At 42.6% G+C, this 15,190-nt stretch overlaps 1 protein-coding gene across 7 annotated transcripts in view; it reads right to left on the reverse strand.

The window, feature by feature from the left end:
• LOC132378004 (ubiquitin-like modifier-activating enzyme 1) overlaps positions 1-15,190 on the reverse strand; it is a 416,994-nt gene that overhangs the window by 193,345 nt on the left and 208,459 nt on the right. For all 7 annotated transcript variants that reach the window (XM_059944584.1, XM_059944583.1, XM_059944586.1 and 4 more), the window contains one exon: positions 2,250-2,342. In XM_059944584.1, coding sequence (XP_059800567.1) covers positions 2,250-2,342 — 93 coding nt within the window. The remainder of the gene's footprint in view (positions 1-2,249; positions 2,343-15,190) is intronic.

Consider the following 15,190-nt stretch of genomic DNA (forward strand, 5'->3'; position numbering starts at 1 on the left):
GAAGGTATTCACTATAAGGAGAGGTTGGACAAACCAGACCAGTTTTGTCTGGCAGATTGGAGGCTGAGGGGGTCCAACAGAAGTTTATAAGTTACAGATAGAACAGATAGTCAGACTTGTTTATTAGATACTAGAGGACATAGATTTCAGGTGAGGGGGAAAAGATTAAAGGGGACATGAAGGACAAGTGTCTTTAACACAGTGGCAAATGCTGGCAGGTGTGATAATAGAAGCTAGAGGCATTCGAGAAGCTTTTAAATAGTCACATGAATATGCAGATAATTTATTTATTGATATTCTACATGGCCTTTCAAGCCTAGCAACCTCCGGTTTCAACCCAAACTTAATTACGGGACAATTTACAATGACCAATTAACCCACCAACCATCTTTGAACGGTGGGAGGACACCGAAGCACCTGGACAAAACCTACACATTCCATGGGGAGGAGGTTACAAACTCCTTATAGAGGACATCAGAATTGAACTCCAAGTTCCAATGCCCCGAGCTGTAATAGTGCTGCACTAACTGTTATGCTACTGTGAAATGGAAGGATGAGAATCATGTGCAGACAGTTTGGTCAACTTAATTTGACCAAATGCTCAGCTCAGATATCATGGGCTAAAAGGCCTGTTCCTGTGGTAGACTGTTCTGTGTTCTACAACAGAAGGTGAAATTAGAACTCAAGAAAATGGGGTCAGAGTTGCTTTAGTGCTATATCTTACAGCTGGAGCCACAATATAGACTATTTTCCAGCTAATATCATTAGGAAGAGTTTGAAAGAACACACTTACAGCATGATTGTAAATCAGTGCAGACTCCATCTGCCTGCCATCACTTTAATAATATTATAAACAATCTTTTATAGAAATAGTAAGGATGTTAAGTGCACTGGCATCTTGCCAATCTTGTTTTTACTTTAAACTCTGGGAAGCCAGACAGAAGGGAAAAGCTGGAATTGCTATTACTCTCTATCGAAGCCTGACACTGGGTTCATGATGAACTTGTCTAAATTTTGGTCTGGAAAACTTTTCATCCATTTGGAAACAGAAGTGTTTAGAAACTGGTGCTCACTGTGTGCTGAAATAGCACTCTGAAAGCACTGCAGCCCACACAAGGGTTTCACAAACTTGTAAGAATTCTTCACACTAACCGCTGCATAAAATATGACCTCACAGTTTCCAATGGCAGCTGCTTGTGATGACCTCAGTCACTGTGTCCTTGCAGTTTGGAATCATGCGAAGTAAGTCTCTGCCCTAGTGACCACTCTCCATGGCAGCCACAGCACAGCAGCCATGGAAGGAAGGGTAAACACAAGGCAGGGGTCATGCATCCCTTCAAGTCTGTGTGGCCAGTCACTGCCAGCTTCATTGCGATCATTGGCTCAGATTGAGTCACATGATGTGAATGGCTTGAGAACACATATCGCCAGTTTGAGGCAGCTTCCATCCCACTATCATAGGACATCTTGTTTGAGAAAGTGAACTCCTGATATATTAAGCTACCATGTTATGGCTGTTGCACCTTATTTGCCTGCCTGCACTGCACTTTCTCTGTTACTGTAACACTATTCTGTTATTATATTTCCCTTTGTACCAGCTCAATGTACTTAGGCTTTTAAATGATCCGTGTGGATGGCTTGCAAAACAAAGTTTTTCACTGTATTTCAGTACAATTAAAAAAACACTGAAGCATCAAATGGGGAGTCAAAGCAGAGGAATAGAAGAATATAGTTCTAGAGTTGGAAGATGGAGAATGAGATGCCTTCAGCATAACCAACAGCACTGACTAGCTGAGCTCCAGGTCCATGAATAGTAAGGGGTAGATAATGAGGAACCAGAATCTCTCAACATTCCCATAGGGTTAATAATTGTTGGCAGTTCTAAGTGCTGCTCAGATTCTCCTCTACGAGTATCCTGTGCATAATTGTTGGCATCGATCTTGTTCCACAGATGTTACAGTGACAGATAGCCTGTGGTTACAGGTAGGGTGAAGGCTGAAGACCAACATTTCATCTGTCCTGTTAACTGGCTGTGCACAATGATTGATTGCATCTCCGGTCTTACTAATCCCTTGCGACTCTTAATTTGGGTCTTAGCAATTCTGCCTCTGCTCATCCAGCAAGTATTAAACAGAAATTAACATGCCCTGTGGTTTTCAGGTCCCCTCCTCTTACAGTGGAGGATTGTGTTCACTGGCTTGCCTGCACATGTCATTCCAAAGTGCTCTCTCCAGGTGCATGCTGCCTACCTTGTGGCGGTCGGCTGGGGGAATGCTGTAATTCTCTGCCCTCAAGTTGGAGGCAGCGACAATGAAGTCCATGTGGAAGTTCGTGTCGTCATCCTGCAGTGAAATATAAGAAAGTGTGGGTAAAAATAAATGAAAACTTCAAAAGTTTCAAACACGAGGAAATCTGCAGATGCTAGAAATTCAAACAACACACACAAAATGCTGGTGGAACACAGCAGGCCAGGCAGCATCTATAAGCAGAAGTTCTGTCGACAAAGTCCTGATGAAAGGTCTCGGCCCGAAACTTCGACAGTGCTTCTCCTTATAGATGCTGCCTGGCCTTCAAAAGTTTTGTCTTTTTGAGGATATCTCCATGTCTTACAAACTCAGGAATTCAGTTGCAGCCTGCTCGGTCTCTTCTCCTATGGCTAATACACTATTTCTGGAACCAGTCTAGAGAACCTTCTCATAAACACAAGACATTCTGCAGGTGCTGGAAATCCAGACCAGTACCTACAAAATGGCGGAGGAATTCAGCGGGTCAGGCAGTATTTAGGGAAAGGAATGAACAGCCGATATTTTGGGAGAGTCCCGATGAAGGGTCTTGGCATACATAATTCTGCCTGAAGTGCTAAGTTCCTCTTGCATTTTGGGTGTGTTGTTAAGGAACCTTCCCTGTACTCCTTCCATGACAACTATATCATTTTGTTTAAATAAGGGCACCAAAACTGCACATTATACTCCAAATGCAATCTCACCAGGGTTCCTAACATTGTAATAAGATTACCTTTCAACTGTGTTTGAATCCTCTTGTAATAAGGGGAGTATCATAATCATTTGTAGAGGCAGCATGGTAGGCTTCAGTATTTATTGTTTCATTTATTTACTTAGACATACGGTATGGTACAGGTCTTTCGGGTCAACCCAGCAACCCACCTATTTAACCCTAGTCTAATCACAAGACAATTTATAACTAACCTACTAACTGGTACATCTTTGGACTGTGGGAGGAAACGAGAGCATGTGGAGAAAACCCATGTACAGAAGGGAAGAAAGTATAAACTTTCTTACAGAGGACACTGGAATTGAACTTCAGACTCCAATATCCCAAGCTGCAATATCATCATGACCTGCAATACCTGCTACACAACTGTGGTGCCCCCACAGTTCATCCACGTGATTCAACTGTTCACCATTTAACCTACACTTCTTGTTCCGTGGAACTAAATGGACAACCTGTTCTCACCTACTCACTCAGCTTGTCTATATCTCTTGAAGCCTCTTTACAGTGCCTCTATACTCACAGTCTCACTTAGTGTAGTGTAGTAATTTCTGGATTGCTACCTGTGACATGCGCCAGTGAGGGTAGAAACAGGATGATTTGACAGATAAATGCGTAGCTGAGAAGCTGGTGCAAGAGGCAGGGCTTCTGGTTCTTGAATAATTGGGATCTCTTCTGGGGGAGGTATGACCTTTTCAAGAGTGACAGGCTGAAACTGAATCTGAAGAGGACCAATATTCTTGCAGGCTGGTTTGTTACAGCTGTGGGGGAGGGTTCAAACTAGGCAGGGGGTGGGAACTGGAGTGAAGGGACTCAGGAAAGGACCCACGGTAACAAAGTAAAGATAGCATGCAGTCAGATTGTCAGGAAGGGCAGGCAGGTGATGGGACTTAGTTGCAGCCAACAGATCAAGTATCAAATCATTAGGGATGCAGAGTCAGAAAGGATAGCAAATATGGTACTCAATGTGTTGTATCTAAATGCATGTAGGATAAGAAATAAGGTGGATGCTGCAGGACATGTGTATTCCAAAAATGAAGAAATACTCAAATGGTAAAATAATACAACCATGGCTGACAAAGGAAGTCAAAACTATTGTAAAACAAAAGAAAGGGCACACAACAAAGCAAAAATTAGTGGGAAGATAGAGGATTGGGAACTTTTTAAAAACCTACAGAGAGCAAATAAAAATATCAATAGAATGGAAAAGATGAAATATGAAAGCAAGTTAGCAAATAATATGAAAGTGGATAATAAACTTTTTTTCAAATAAGTTAAAAATAAGAGAAATGAGAGTGGATATAGGACTGCTAGAAAATGAGGCAGGAGAAATAATAACGGGGGATGAGGAGATGGCTGATGAACTAAATGAGAATTTTGCGCGAGTCTTCACTTTGGAAGACACTAGCAGTATGCCTGATGTTGTAATGTGTGAAGAAAGAGAAGTGGGTGCAGTTACTGTTATAAGAGAGAAGGTGCTCAAAAAGCTGAATGACCTGAAGACCATAAGACTTAGGAGCAGAATTAGGTCCATTGAGTCTGTTCCACCATTCAATCATGGCCGATCCTTTTTTTCTACCTCCTCCTCAACCCCATAACCTTTGATGTCATGTCCATCAAGACCTTATCAATCTCGGCCTTAGATACACCCAACACCCAAACTGGATTCCTTAGCTGCATGTGGCAACAAATTCCACAAATACACCAGCTTTTGGCTAAAGAAATTTCTCTTCATCTCTGTTCTGAAAGGACACCCCTCTATCCCAAGGCTATATCCTCTTGTCCTAGACTCTCCCGCCATGGGAAACATCCTTTCCACATCTACTCTGTGTAGGCCTTTCAATGAGATCCCACCTCATCCTTCTGAATTCCAGCAATTTCAGACCCAGAGCCATGAAATGTTCCTCAAATGATAACCCTTTTATTCCTGGACTCAACCTGAAAGTTAACCTTCAGGGTGGTCTGCACAAGGACTCCCATGTCCCTCTGCATCTCAGATTACTGGTTTTTCTCCCCATTGAGTAATGGATAGTCAATGAAGAATTGCAGAACCTATGCCCGATAGCCAATTTTCCAGTGGCTATATGAGCTTAGTGTTTATTGGTGTTGGTTTAACAATCCCTCGATCATGAACTCAAATCACATCATGGTAATGAAAAATAAGCCACTGAAAGATCTCAGTGAGTCAAGCTGCAACTAAGAGGAAAGGAATTGCTGAGATTTCAGGCTGAAAATCTCTTGGGAAAGTTAGGTCTGAAACTGAGGGCCAGAACATCAATAATTCCTTTCCTCCCACAGATGCTGTTCGAACCGTTGAGTTTATCCAGCAGATTGTTTGTTGCTCTGGATTCCAGTATCTGTGGTCTTGTGTGTCACACTTTGTGGTAAATTATGAAAATAAGCTCAGCAAGGATGGTTATACAACAAAAACCATAAACCTCAATGGCAATAATTCAGGGATAGCAACCTGCTTGCTACCTCAGAATAATTCTACCCACCATGCCACACAATGTCCTGATCTCGGAACATAGCCACACCATAAACATCATCTGAAAGAAAAAGCTCAATTCCAATGTGTTTTTTGACCCAATCTTTACAGTTCAGGAACAACTGGTTCTTTGCCAGAGTCCCAGTGAAAGAGTAGATGTATGGAAGTTCACAAAGATCACTTTATCCTCCTTCAACAGGATGAGGTCACTATAGCAAGCTTCCTACATCACATTGGTTTATATAATTTAACAGTACCCCATTGGGTGGGATACTTTTACAGCTGGTAGAACCGATACCTCACAGCCCCAGTGATCCAGTTTTATTTTGACCTGTGGAGTTTGAATGTTTTTCTAGTGACTAAATCGGTTTCTTCAAGGTGTTCTGGCTTCCTCCCACATCCCATTGACATATGGCTTGGTAGATTAACTGGCAGCTGCAAACTGTTTGACTGTGTGAGTGTGTGCGTATGTGTGTGAGAGTGTGTGAGTGTGGTCTGTGTCTGTATATGTAAGTGTGTGGTGTGTGTTTGTATGTATATATGATTGTAAGTGTGTGTAATACCTCAATGACAAAACAGGAGGAACAGATAGTTGTAATTTAGAGTTTCCGGAATCCTGGTTCTATGAGGACCCCCACAATGGTTGCGAAGGCAGAGGAAGCCTGCATCAGGAGGGCCACCCCCCAATCGTCTTTGTCTCTAAGCCTTCTGGCCATTTCTCTGTCAAGGTCCATGTGGTGGCTGCTTGTGCATCAGTCTCCCCACATTAAAGGACCTCACGCACAGGCGTTTCTCCTGGTTTGGTAATCTGATTGACCAAATTTGACAAAGCCTTGTGGTGACAAGAGCAGGACAGTGAAGTCTGGAAGTTCCCAGCCATAACCTAGCAGTCAGGCAGTGGGTGTTAGATACAGTCATCTTGCGCTTGGATTGAGGCAGGTGACTGAGCAGCTCTATTCAGGAGCTCTGCTCACCCCAAATGGGGAAAGGGCTAGAAAGGTGCCCTAAAAATAGCTTGCCTCCTCACTCCTGACTCGATTACTGTGTCTAGTGAGATCTCAAACAAAGGCAAATAAACTTTGGAGCCAGGAATGTGCGGACACTTAAGAAAGACGTATTTGGCATCAAGAGACGCCAAGTTGACCTTACTGCTCTCTCTGAAATGTGATTGCCAAGGAAGTACAGTTGAAGGTGGAAGGCTGGATAGACCTTTCTTTGGAAGGCGAAATCAGCAGATGAATCCAGAATCCACAAAATTGGATTCTCCCTAAAGAATAGTCTCTTGGAGTCTTCAATGCCAGAGTTGGAAGGGACAGCGCCTCCTGGAAAGGCACAATTGGAAAGGAAGGTGTTGGCAACATCAACTCCAGTGGAGTGCTCTTACTCTCCAAGTGTGTGAAATATGACCTGACCATCACAAACACCTTATTCTGTCAGAGAAATAAAGTGAAAACTTTGTGGATACATCCCCGTTCAAAGACTTGGCAACTTATAGATCAAGTTATTGTTTGGAGAAGGGATCACAGAGATGTAAAGAGTACAAGAGCCACGATCAGTGCTGATGATGGCTGGACACACCATCAGCTTATTCGCTCACAAATGACCATCAAAATCACGTGGAAGTGTAGAGTGTAAAAGAAGCTGAGCCATCCCAGGTTCAACATCAAGAGCCTAAAAGACACAGCAAAGGTACAATATCTCCAGGCTGCCTTTTCTGAAAGACTCTCAAAGCTGTATCTGGAAGACACTGAAGCACACTGGACCACACTGAAGACCACCATCTTTGATACTTGTAAAAAACTGTCCGGATTCGAACTCGGGACCTCTCGCCCCGAAGTCCTGCGCTGATGCCACACTACGCCACCAGCCGGCTTAAGTCTGGCATAGAGTAAGGGAAATAAAGAATCAGTGGTGGACTTATAGGGCCCTAGAAATACAGCATCTGCTGACTCTGGTGATATCAGAGTTTCTTTATTACCACCAAGGCAGTGTATGGCCCAAATCAACGTGGCCTGAACCCCCTTTGCTCCAAAAATGGACCATAACTGCTGAAGAAAAATGATGGTATCAATCCTCAACGGATGGAACACTTTCAGGAGTTACTTATCGTAACATTGCTGTTGACATTCAAGTCATCAACCAGCTCCTGCAACGACCCATGAAGGAGAATATGAGTAAGTCTCCCAGTGTCAAAGAGGTGCAGACAGCTTTCTTCAAATTGAGGAACAGCAATGCCACTGGGCTTGAAGACTTTCCAGCAGAAATCCTCAAGGAAGGTGGCACAGAACATTTAAATCATATTGTCAAGATCTGGGACCAGGAGAAGATTTCAACTGAACTCAGGGACACCCTGATTGTCACAATCTTCGAAAAGAGTGACAAAACTGACTGCAGAAATTATAGAGGCATCTCCCTCCTCTCTACAACAAGAAAGGTACTCACCTAAATTTTATATGATCAGTTTTCACCTTTGGCAGATGATCTGCCTGAGTCTCAGTGTGGCTTCCGTCTAGCCAGAGGAATGATTTTTACAGCATGTCAATTGCAGGAGAAAGCCCAGAAACAAAATATCCCACTTTATATGGCCTGCATAGACCTCACAAAAGCAGTTGACTCTGTAAACCATCCTGTGCTTTGGTAGGTGTGTTCAAAATCAAGTGCCCGGAAAAATATCTCAAGATCCTGCAGCTCTTACACAAAATGATATGAATGCAACAGTGATCAGTAACAGCAGCTCTGAAACAGCACCTTTTAAAGTTGAGAACAGGGTCAAACCAGGGTGCATCATTGCCCCAACTCCCTTTGTAGTTCTCATTGCAACTATTCTTCAGCTCACATGCCTAGACCTCCCACAGAGTCCAGCTTCTCTACAGGACAGATGGGGGCTCTTTAACTTTGACAGGTTCAAGGCAAAGAGCAAGGTATCAACTACTTCAGTCATGGAGCTCCAATATACATCAGACAAAGCCATCGTAGCTCACTCTGAGGAAGATTTACAGTGCATAATGGATGCTTTTGCCAGAGTGTACAAGCTCCTGGGACTTATTCTAAGCATCAAGAAAACCCAAGTCTTGCATCAACCTGCTCCAGGTCAAGCTCCTAAAGCTCCAACCATCCAAGTTGACAACATCCCTCTGGAGAACACTGATCGTTTCCCATATCTTGGCAGCTTTCTTATTTCATGAGCCAACATTGACCTTGAAATAAATTGCAGAACAAGCTTTGCGAGTAGAGCTTTCGCCAGGCTGAGAAAGAGGGATTTTGAAGCTCGAGATATCAAGACCAATGCTAGACTTCTGGTCTATAGCACTATAGTTCTCCCCTCCTTGCTATATGGACTGGAGTCATGGACAGCATACAGCAGGCACATAAAATCCCTAGAAACTACCATCAAAGATGCTTCTGAAAGATTCTGACAGTTAGTTGGAAGAACAGATCTACTAATTCCAGCATCCTGCAGGAAACTAACATCAACTCCATAGACACAATCATGGCGCAACACCAACTGTGAGGTCGGCCACATCATCTGTATGCCTGACTCTCTAAACAACTCCTGTTCAGCCAACTCAAGGATGCATAGCTCACTCCTGGGGGCCAGACAAAGCAATTCAAGGACCCACCTGAGGAAGTGCCACATCCGCCTGTATGGATGGGAGAAATTAGCAGAGGATAGGGAAAGCTGGAGAAGGACTGTCTATGACTGAACTGCACTGACTGAAGCATATCTTCACCATGCCATTGAAACTAAGCAGCTGCAAAGTAAGGAGAGACTGGGAAAGGCCCAACAGTTACATCCACCAGCACCTCAATGACCTACACCTGGCAACACTGCAGATCACCGATCAGACACTTCAGTCATCTGAAGACCCACATGTGACCAGATCAATCACCAGGAGAAGAATCATACTCGGTTATGAGTGATCATTAATGATAATGGTGTGTGTTTGTGTGTGTGTGTGTGTGTGTATACGTGTTTGTGTGAGTGAGTGAGTGTGTATGTGTGTCTGTGTGTGAGTGACTCTGCGTGTATATGTGTGCACCTGTGTCTGTGTGTGCCCGTGTATGCTTCTGTATGTATGTTTGTGTGTGTGAGTGCATGTCTGACTGTGTATGTATATATCTCTGTGTGTGTCTGCGTCTGTGTGCATCTGTGTGTGTGTGTTTGTATGTTTTTATGTGTCTGTGTGTACGTGTCTGTGTATGTGTGTTTCTGTGCATGTATGTTTCTGTGCATGTGTGCGTGCATCTGTGTGTTTTTGTGTGTGTATTTGTCTGTATGTGTTTCTGTGCATTTGTGTATGTGTGCGCATATGTGTACATATGTGTTTGTGTGTGTGTGTTGGTGTGTATATGTGTGTGTTTCTGTGCACGCGTATGTGCATCTGTGTGTGCATGTGCATGTATGTGTGTTTCTGTACGTGTGTGTGTATTTGTGTGTGTCTGTGTGTGTTTGTGTGAGTGAGTGTGTGTCTGCGTGTTTGTGTGTATATATGTGTGTTTCTGTGCATGTGTGTGCATCTGTGTGTACATGTTTCTGTGGGTGTGTGCGTGTGCATTTGTGCGTATGTGTGTCCAACTGTGCATGTGAGTGTGTCTATATGTGTATATATGTGTGAGATGTGTGTGTGTACGTGTTTGTGTGAGTGTGTATGTAGGTCTGTGTGTGAGTGACTATGTGTGTGTGTATGCATTTATGTGTGTTTCTGTGCATGTGTGTGTATGTCTGAGTAAGTGTGTGTCTGCATGGATGAGTTTCTGTGTATGTGTGCATGCATCTGTGTGTACATGTTTCTGTGGGTGTGTATGTTTTTGAGTCTGTATGTGCGTGTGCGAGATGTGTGTGTTTGCATGTTTGTGTGAATGTGTGTGCATGTATGTTTCTGTGCGTGTGCGAGATGTGTGTGTCTGCATGCTTGTGTGAATGTGTGTGCATGTATGTTTCTGTGTGTGTGCAAGATGTGTGTGTCTGCATGTTTGTGTGAATGTGTGTGCATGTATGTTTCTGTGCGTGTGTGCATTTTTGTGTGTGTGTCTGCATGGTTGTGTTTCTGTGTATATGTGCATGCATCTGTGTGTACATGTTTCTGTGGATGTGTGCGAGTGCATTTGTGTGTTTATGTGTGTCTGTGTGTGTATGTTTGTGAGTCTGTATGTGTGTGCCTGTGTTTGAAATGTGTGTGTGTGTGTGTCTGCATGTTTGTGTGAATGTGTGTTCAGGAACAGCTATTACCCTTCAACCGGTGTGATAATTTCACTCACCTCATCACTGAACTTATTCTACAAACTATGAACTAAGGCTCTATAATTCATGTATTCTATATTATGAATGAATGAATGAATGAATGAATTATAATTATTATTTCATTTTGCTTTCTATATTTGCACAATTTGTTGTCCTTTGCTCTTTAGTTGTTTGTCTGTCTTTGTTATATGTGTAATTTTTCATTGATTCTGTTGTGTTTCTTCACATTTATTGTTAATGTTTGATGGTCACTGTAAGAAAATGAATCTGAGGGTAGTATCTGGTAACATATGTATACTTTGATAAAATTACTTTGACTTTGCAGACTAAGAAGAGTTGAATGGTCTGCTTCAATGCTGTACAACACTAAGTGTTTGGAGCTACCTCAAGATTGAGAATGATGCTACAGTGTGCATCTCCATACCATTAGCTTTCTCTCAATTCATCTCTTCACTGCCTTCTGCTACAAACAAAGAAACATTTATTCTTAATGAGGTATTTTTGTTGAGTATTGAGACATACCTCTGAGACACAACTATGACTTACGCAACAGCCTAACAAGAATACTCTTTATTTCCAGGAACAAATTCTACATTGGTTTGAATCCAGTACCACCACTTCCCAGTCAAATTGAGTTGATTTATAATTTTAACAAGAAACATTTGCAGCCTCTGCAACCTCTGACCCTAAAACAACTGTTTAACCTCTAGAGCAAAATGAAAGAGTTGAATGGTCTCTACAGGTCAATTGGTGATGGCGCAGTTTGATTTATCACCCCTTCAATAATAAAATAAATCCATCAGGTCTGTGGAACCTGCCAGAGTTTGTATTTTAATAATAACAATATTCCCCTACCACCTCTTCCTCTTGAATAACATCCTTTCATTTGCACATCTTTGGCTTTTTTACTTTGGTCAAATAGATACATCTATGGAATTAGACATTACCAAGTCTCCATCCCACCCCACCCACCCCCACAATCCTGCTTGTGACATTTACATGAGCATTGTATACAGGGGGCCCGAAGCATTGTTAAGGATCCCTACCATCCATTCCACAATCTCTATGACTCACTACCATCAGGAAGGAGGTACTGGGCTATCAGGAATGAGGACTGCCAGACTAGGTAACAACTTCTTCCCTCAGGCTATTTCAGACTAACAAATACTCTGTCACAACTGAGGTCTTGTCACTAGGACAGTGAGCTGTTTACTGTTTACCTGTGCTGCACACTACAAGCATTTTGAATTATATCATATTAACTTATTTATGGCAATATTTTGGTTTTGTGTGCTGTGTGTGATATATGCTTATGGGTGCACCTGGGCCGGGGAAACATGGACTGTGGCTGTATATATGTACAGTCAGATGCCAATAAAATTAAACTTGAATTTGATATTTGGAAACAAATCATCTTGTCTGTAGGTTATTCTGTACAATCATAAGAAATGGCAGTAGTAGGCCAAACAGTCCCTCACTGCCCTGCTATTGAACAAAATCACGACTGAGCTTGCACATCAAATGCAACTTTGCTACATTGTGCCTGAATATTTTGATTCCTTTGATATCTTGAAATGTATCAGCATGTTTTGACTATGTTCAATAACAGTCTCCACCATCTTCTCAAATAAAGAACTTCAAAGACTCAGTATTCTCTGAAGGAATTGAATTTAATTTTACTTCTAACTAGTCTAACCACTGATTTTAGTCTGTTATCCCTAGTTTTAAACTCTTTATTGAGTTGAAACATTGATCACCTATGCACTCTGTTGATCATAGAGTCACACAGCAATATAGCACAGATACAGGTCCCTCAGCTCAACAGATCCATAAGACCATAAGACATATGAGAGAATTAGTCCATTTGACCCATAGAGTCTGCTCCACCAATCAATCATGGCTGAACGTTTATCCCCCTCTTCTGCCCCACTCCCTAACCTTCTCGAAACCTTTGATGCCATGTCCAAACAAGAACTCATCAATCTCTGCCTTAAATAACCCAAAGACCAGGCCTCCACAGATGCCTGTGCTAATAAATTCCACAAATTCACCACCCTATCCTGAGGCTGTACCCTCTTGTCCTAGACCCCCCACCATGGGAAACATCCTTTTCTAATCAACTCTGTCTAGGCCTTTCAACATTTGAAAAGTTTCAATGAGATCCCCATCATCCTTCTAAATTCCAGCGAGTACAGACCCCGGGCCATCAAATGTTCCTTGTATGATAACCCATTTCCTTGTGACCCTCCTCTGAACCCACTCCAATGCCAGCACATCTTTTCTAAGATGAGGGGCCCAAAACTGTTCAGAATACTCATGGTGAGGCCTCACCTCTGCATCGCATCCTTGCTCTTGTATTCTAGGTATCTTGAAATGAATGCATTTGACTTCCTCACCACTGACTCTACCTGTAAGTGAATCTTTAGTGTATTCTGCATAAGGACTCCCAAGATCATCTCAGAATTTTGGATTTTCAACCCATTTAGAAAATAGTCCACGCATTTATTTCTACTACCAAAGTGCATGACCATGCATTTTCTAACACTGTATTTCATTTGCCACCCTCCAAATCTGTCTAAGTCCTTCTGCATCCTACCTGTTTCCTCAACACTACCTGCCCCTCTATCAATCTTTGTATCATCTGCAATCTTGGCAACAAAGCCATTTATTCCATCATCTAAATCATTTTATTCCATATCCAAGATCCAAGACGGCGATGCGACGCAGCTTGCAGTGTTCACTCTGGAACTGATTATCTGTTATTTGTGAAGTGGGGTGCTGTGCGCAATCATAATCGATTGAAAACGGACGTGGAAATACGGAGAAACATAGGGAAATTCCAGGAAGACCTTCTTCGTTGTTGCTGTTGCTGCTGTGAGGTCCGGGACTCTGCTGGGAAGAACAGGCCCCCAGTCCTCGGGGTCGCGTTGCCGATGGCCGTTGACGAGGCCGTCTTCATATGCTCGGCAGAGGATGGTGCTCGGAGAAGCTGTGCTGGAGGGGATGGTCGTCGGCTCGGAGGTTCGACGGACTCGGGTCGCTTCCATTGTGTGCTGTGTCTGCGAGGCTGGTTTCGACGGAGCTTCCATTGCGTGCTGCATCTGTGAGGCTGAAGTCCATAGCAGGGGTACTCCCTTCTGCCGCCAGCGTGGGATAGCGAGTCTGTCGGGACCCTGGGGACTTGTGGAAACTGTCTGGTGATTTCTTTTGAACTTACAGTCCTTTAACATCTTGGACTATTTTTACAGTGCCCATAGTCTGTTTTTTTTTAATCAATTATACTATTGTTTGCTCTGTTGTAACTATATGTTGTAATTATGTGGTTTTGTGCAGTTCTTGTAGCTTTAGTTTTTATCTTGTTTTTGTCTGGTGGATTTGGAGCTTCTTTCCAGGGAACGTGCTAGACGGTAGCGCGATATTAATACGCAGCAGCCTCTCCGGAGTCTGGATTGGGGATTGCCAAACATTATGTGGATTTTCTGGTGTAGTCTGTTTTGTCATATGCTTTTGTGATATCATTCTGGGGGAACGTTGTCTCTTTTTTTAACTGCATTGCATTTGTGGTTTCTAAATGACAATAAACTGAATCTGAATCTGAATCTGAATTAATATATGAGGGGTGATAGATATGTTCATGGCCTAAGGTAGAAGGAGTGAATTTTAGAAAACCTACACATTTATTTTTCAACACAGTCCCCTCCTACATTTACACACTTAGTCCAGCGGTCGTGGAGTATATGGATCTTGGACCCCCAGAAAGTGTCCACAGCAGGGGTGATTGATAAGTTCGTGGCCCAAGGTAGAAGGAGATGAGTTATTAATTTCAAACTTTCTGCGTAATCCCTCAAAGAGTTGACCTGCATGAGCACGTAATGAGAGCTGTATAACTCATCTCCTTCTACCTTAGGCCAGAAATTTATCAATTACCCATGTGTGGACACATTCTGAAGGTCCAAGATCCGTATGCTCCACGACCACTGGACTAAGTGTGTAAATGTAGGAGGGGACTGTGTTGAAAAATAAATGTGCTAGGTTTTCTAAAATTGCTCCTTCCACCTTAGGCCATGAACATATCAATCACCCCTTGTACAGCATAAAAAGTGATCCCAACACTGACCTCTGTGTAACACCACTAGTCACAGGCAGCCAACCAGAAAAGGATGCTTTTATTCCCACTCGCTGCCTCCAAACTATCAGCCAATGGTCTAACCATGCTAGTAACTTTCTTGTAATGCCATGGGCTTTTAGCTTGGTAAGCAGCCTCATCAGAATCAAGTTTATTATCACTGGCATGTGACATGAAATTTGTTAATTTAGCAGCAGTAATTCAATGTAGCAGTGCATAATCTAGCAGAGACAGAAAAAAATAGTAGTAATAAATAAAATAAAACAATAATAAATAAACAAGTAAATTACACATATTGAATAGATTATTTAAAATGTGCAAAAAC

The sequence above is a fragment of the Hypanus sabinus genome, chromosome 19 (assembly GCF_030144855.1).
Source record: "Hypanus sabinus isolate sHypSab1 chromosome 19, sHypSab1.hap1, whole genome shotgun sequence".
NCBI classification, from domain to species: Eukaryota; Metazoa; Chordata; class Chondrichthyes; order Myliobatiformes; family Dasyatidae; genus Hypanus; species Hypanus sabinus.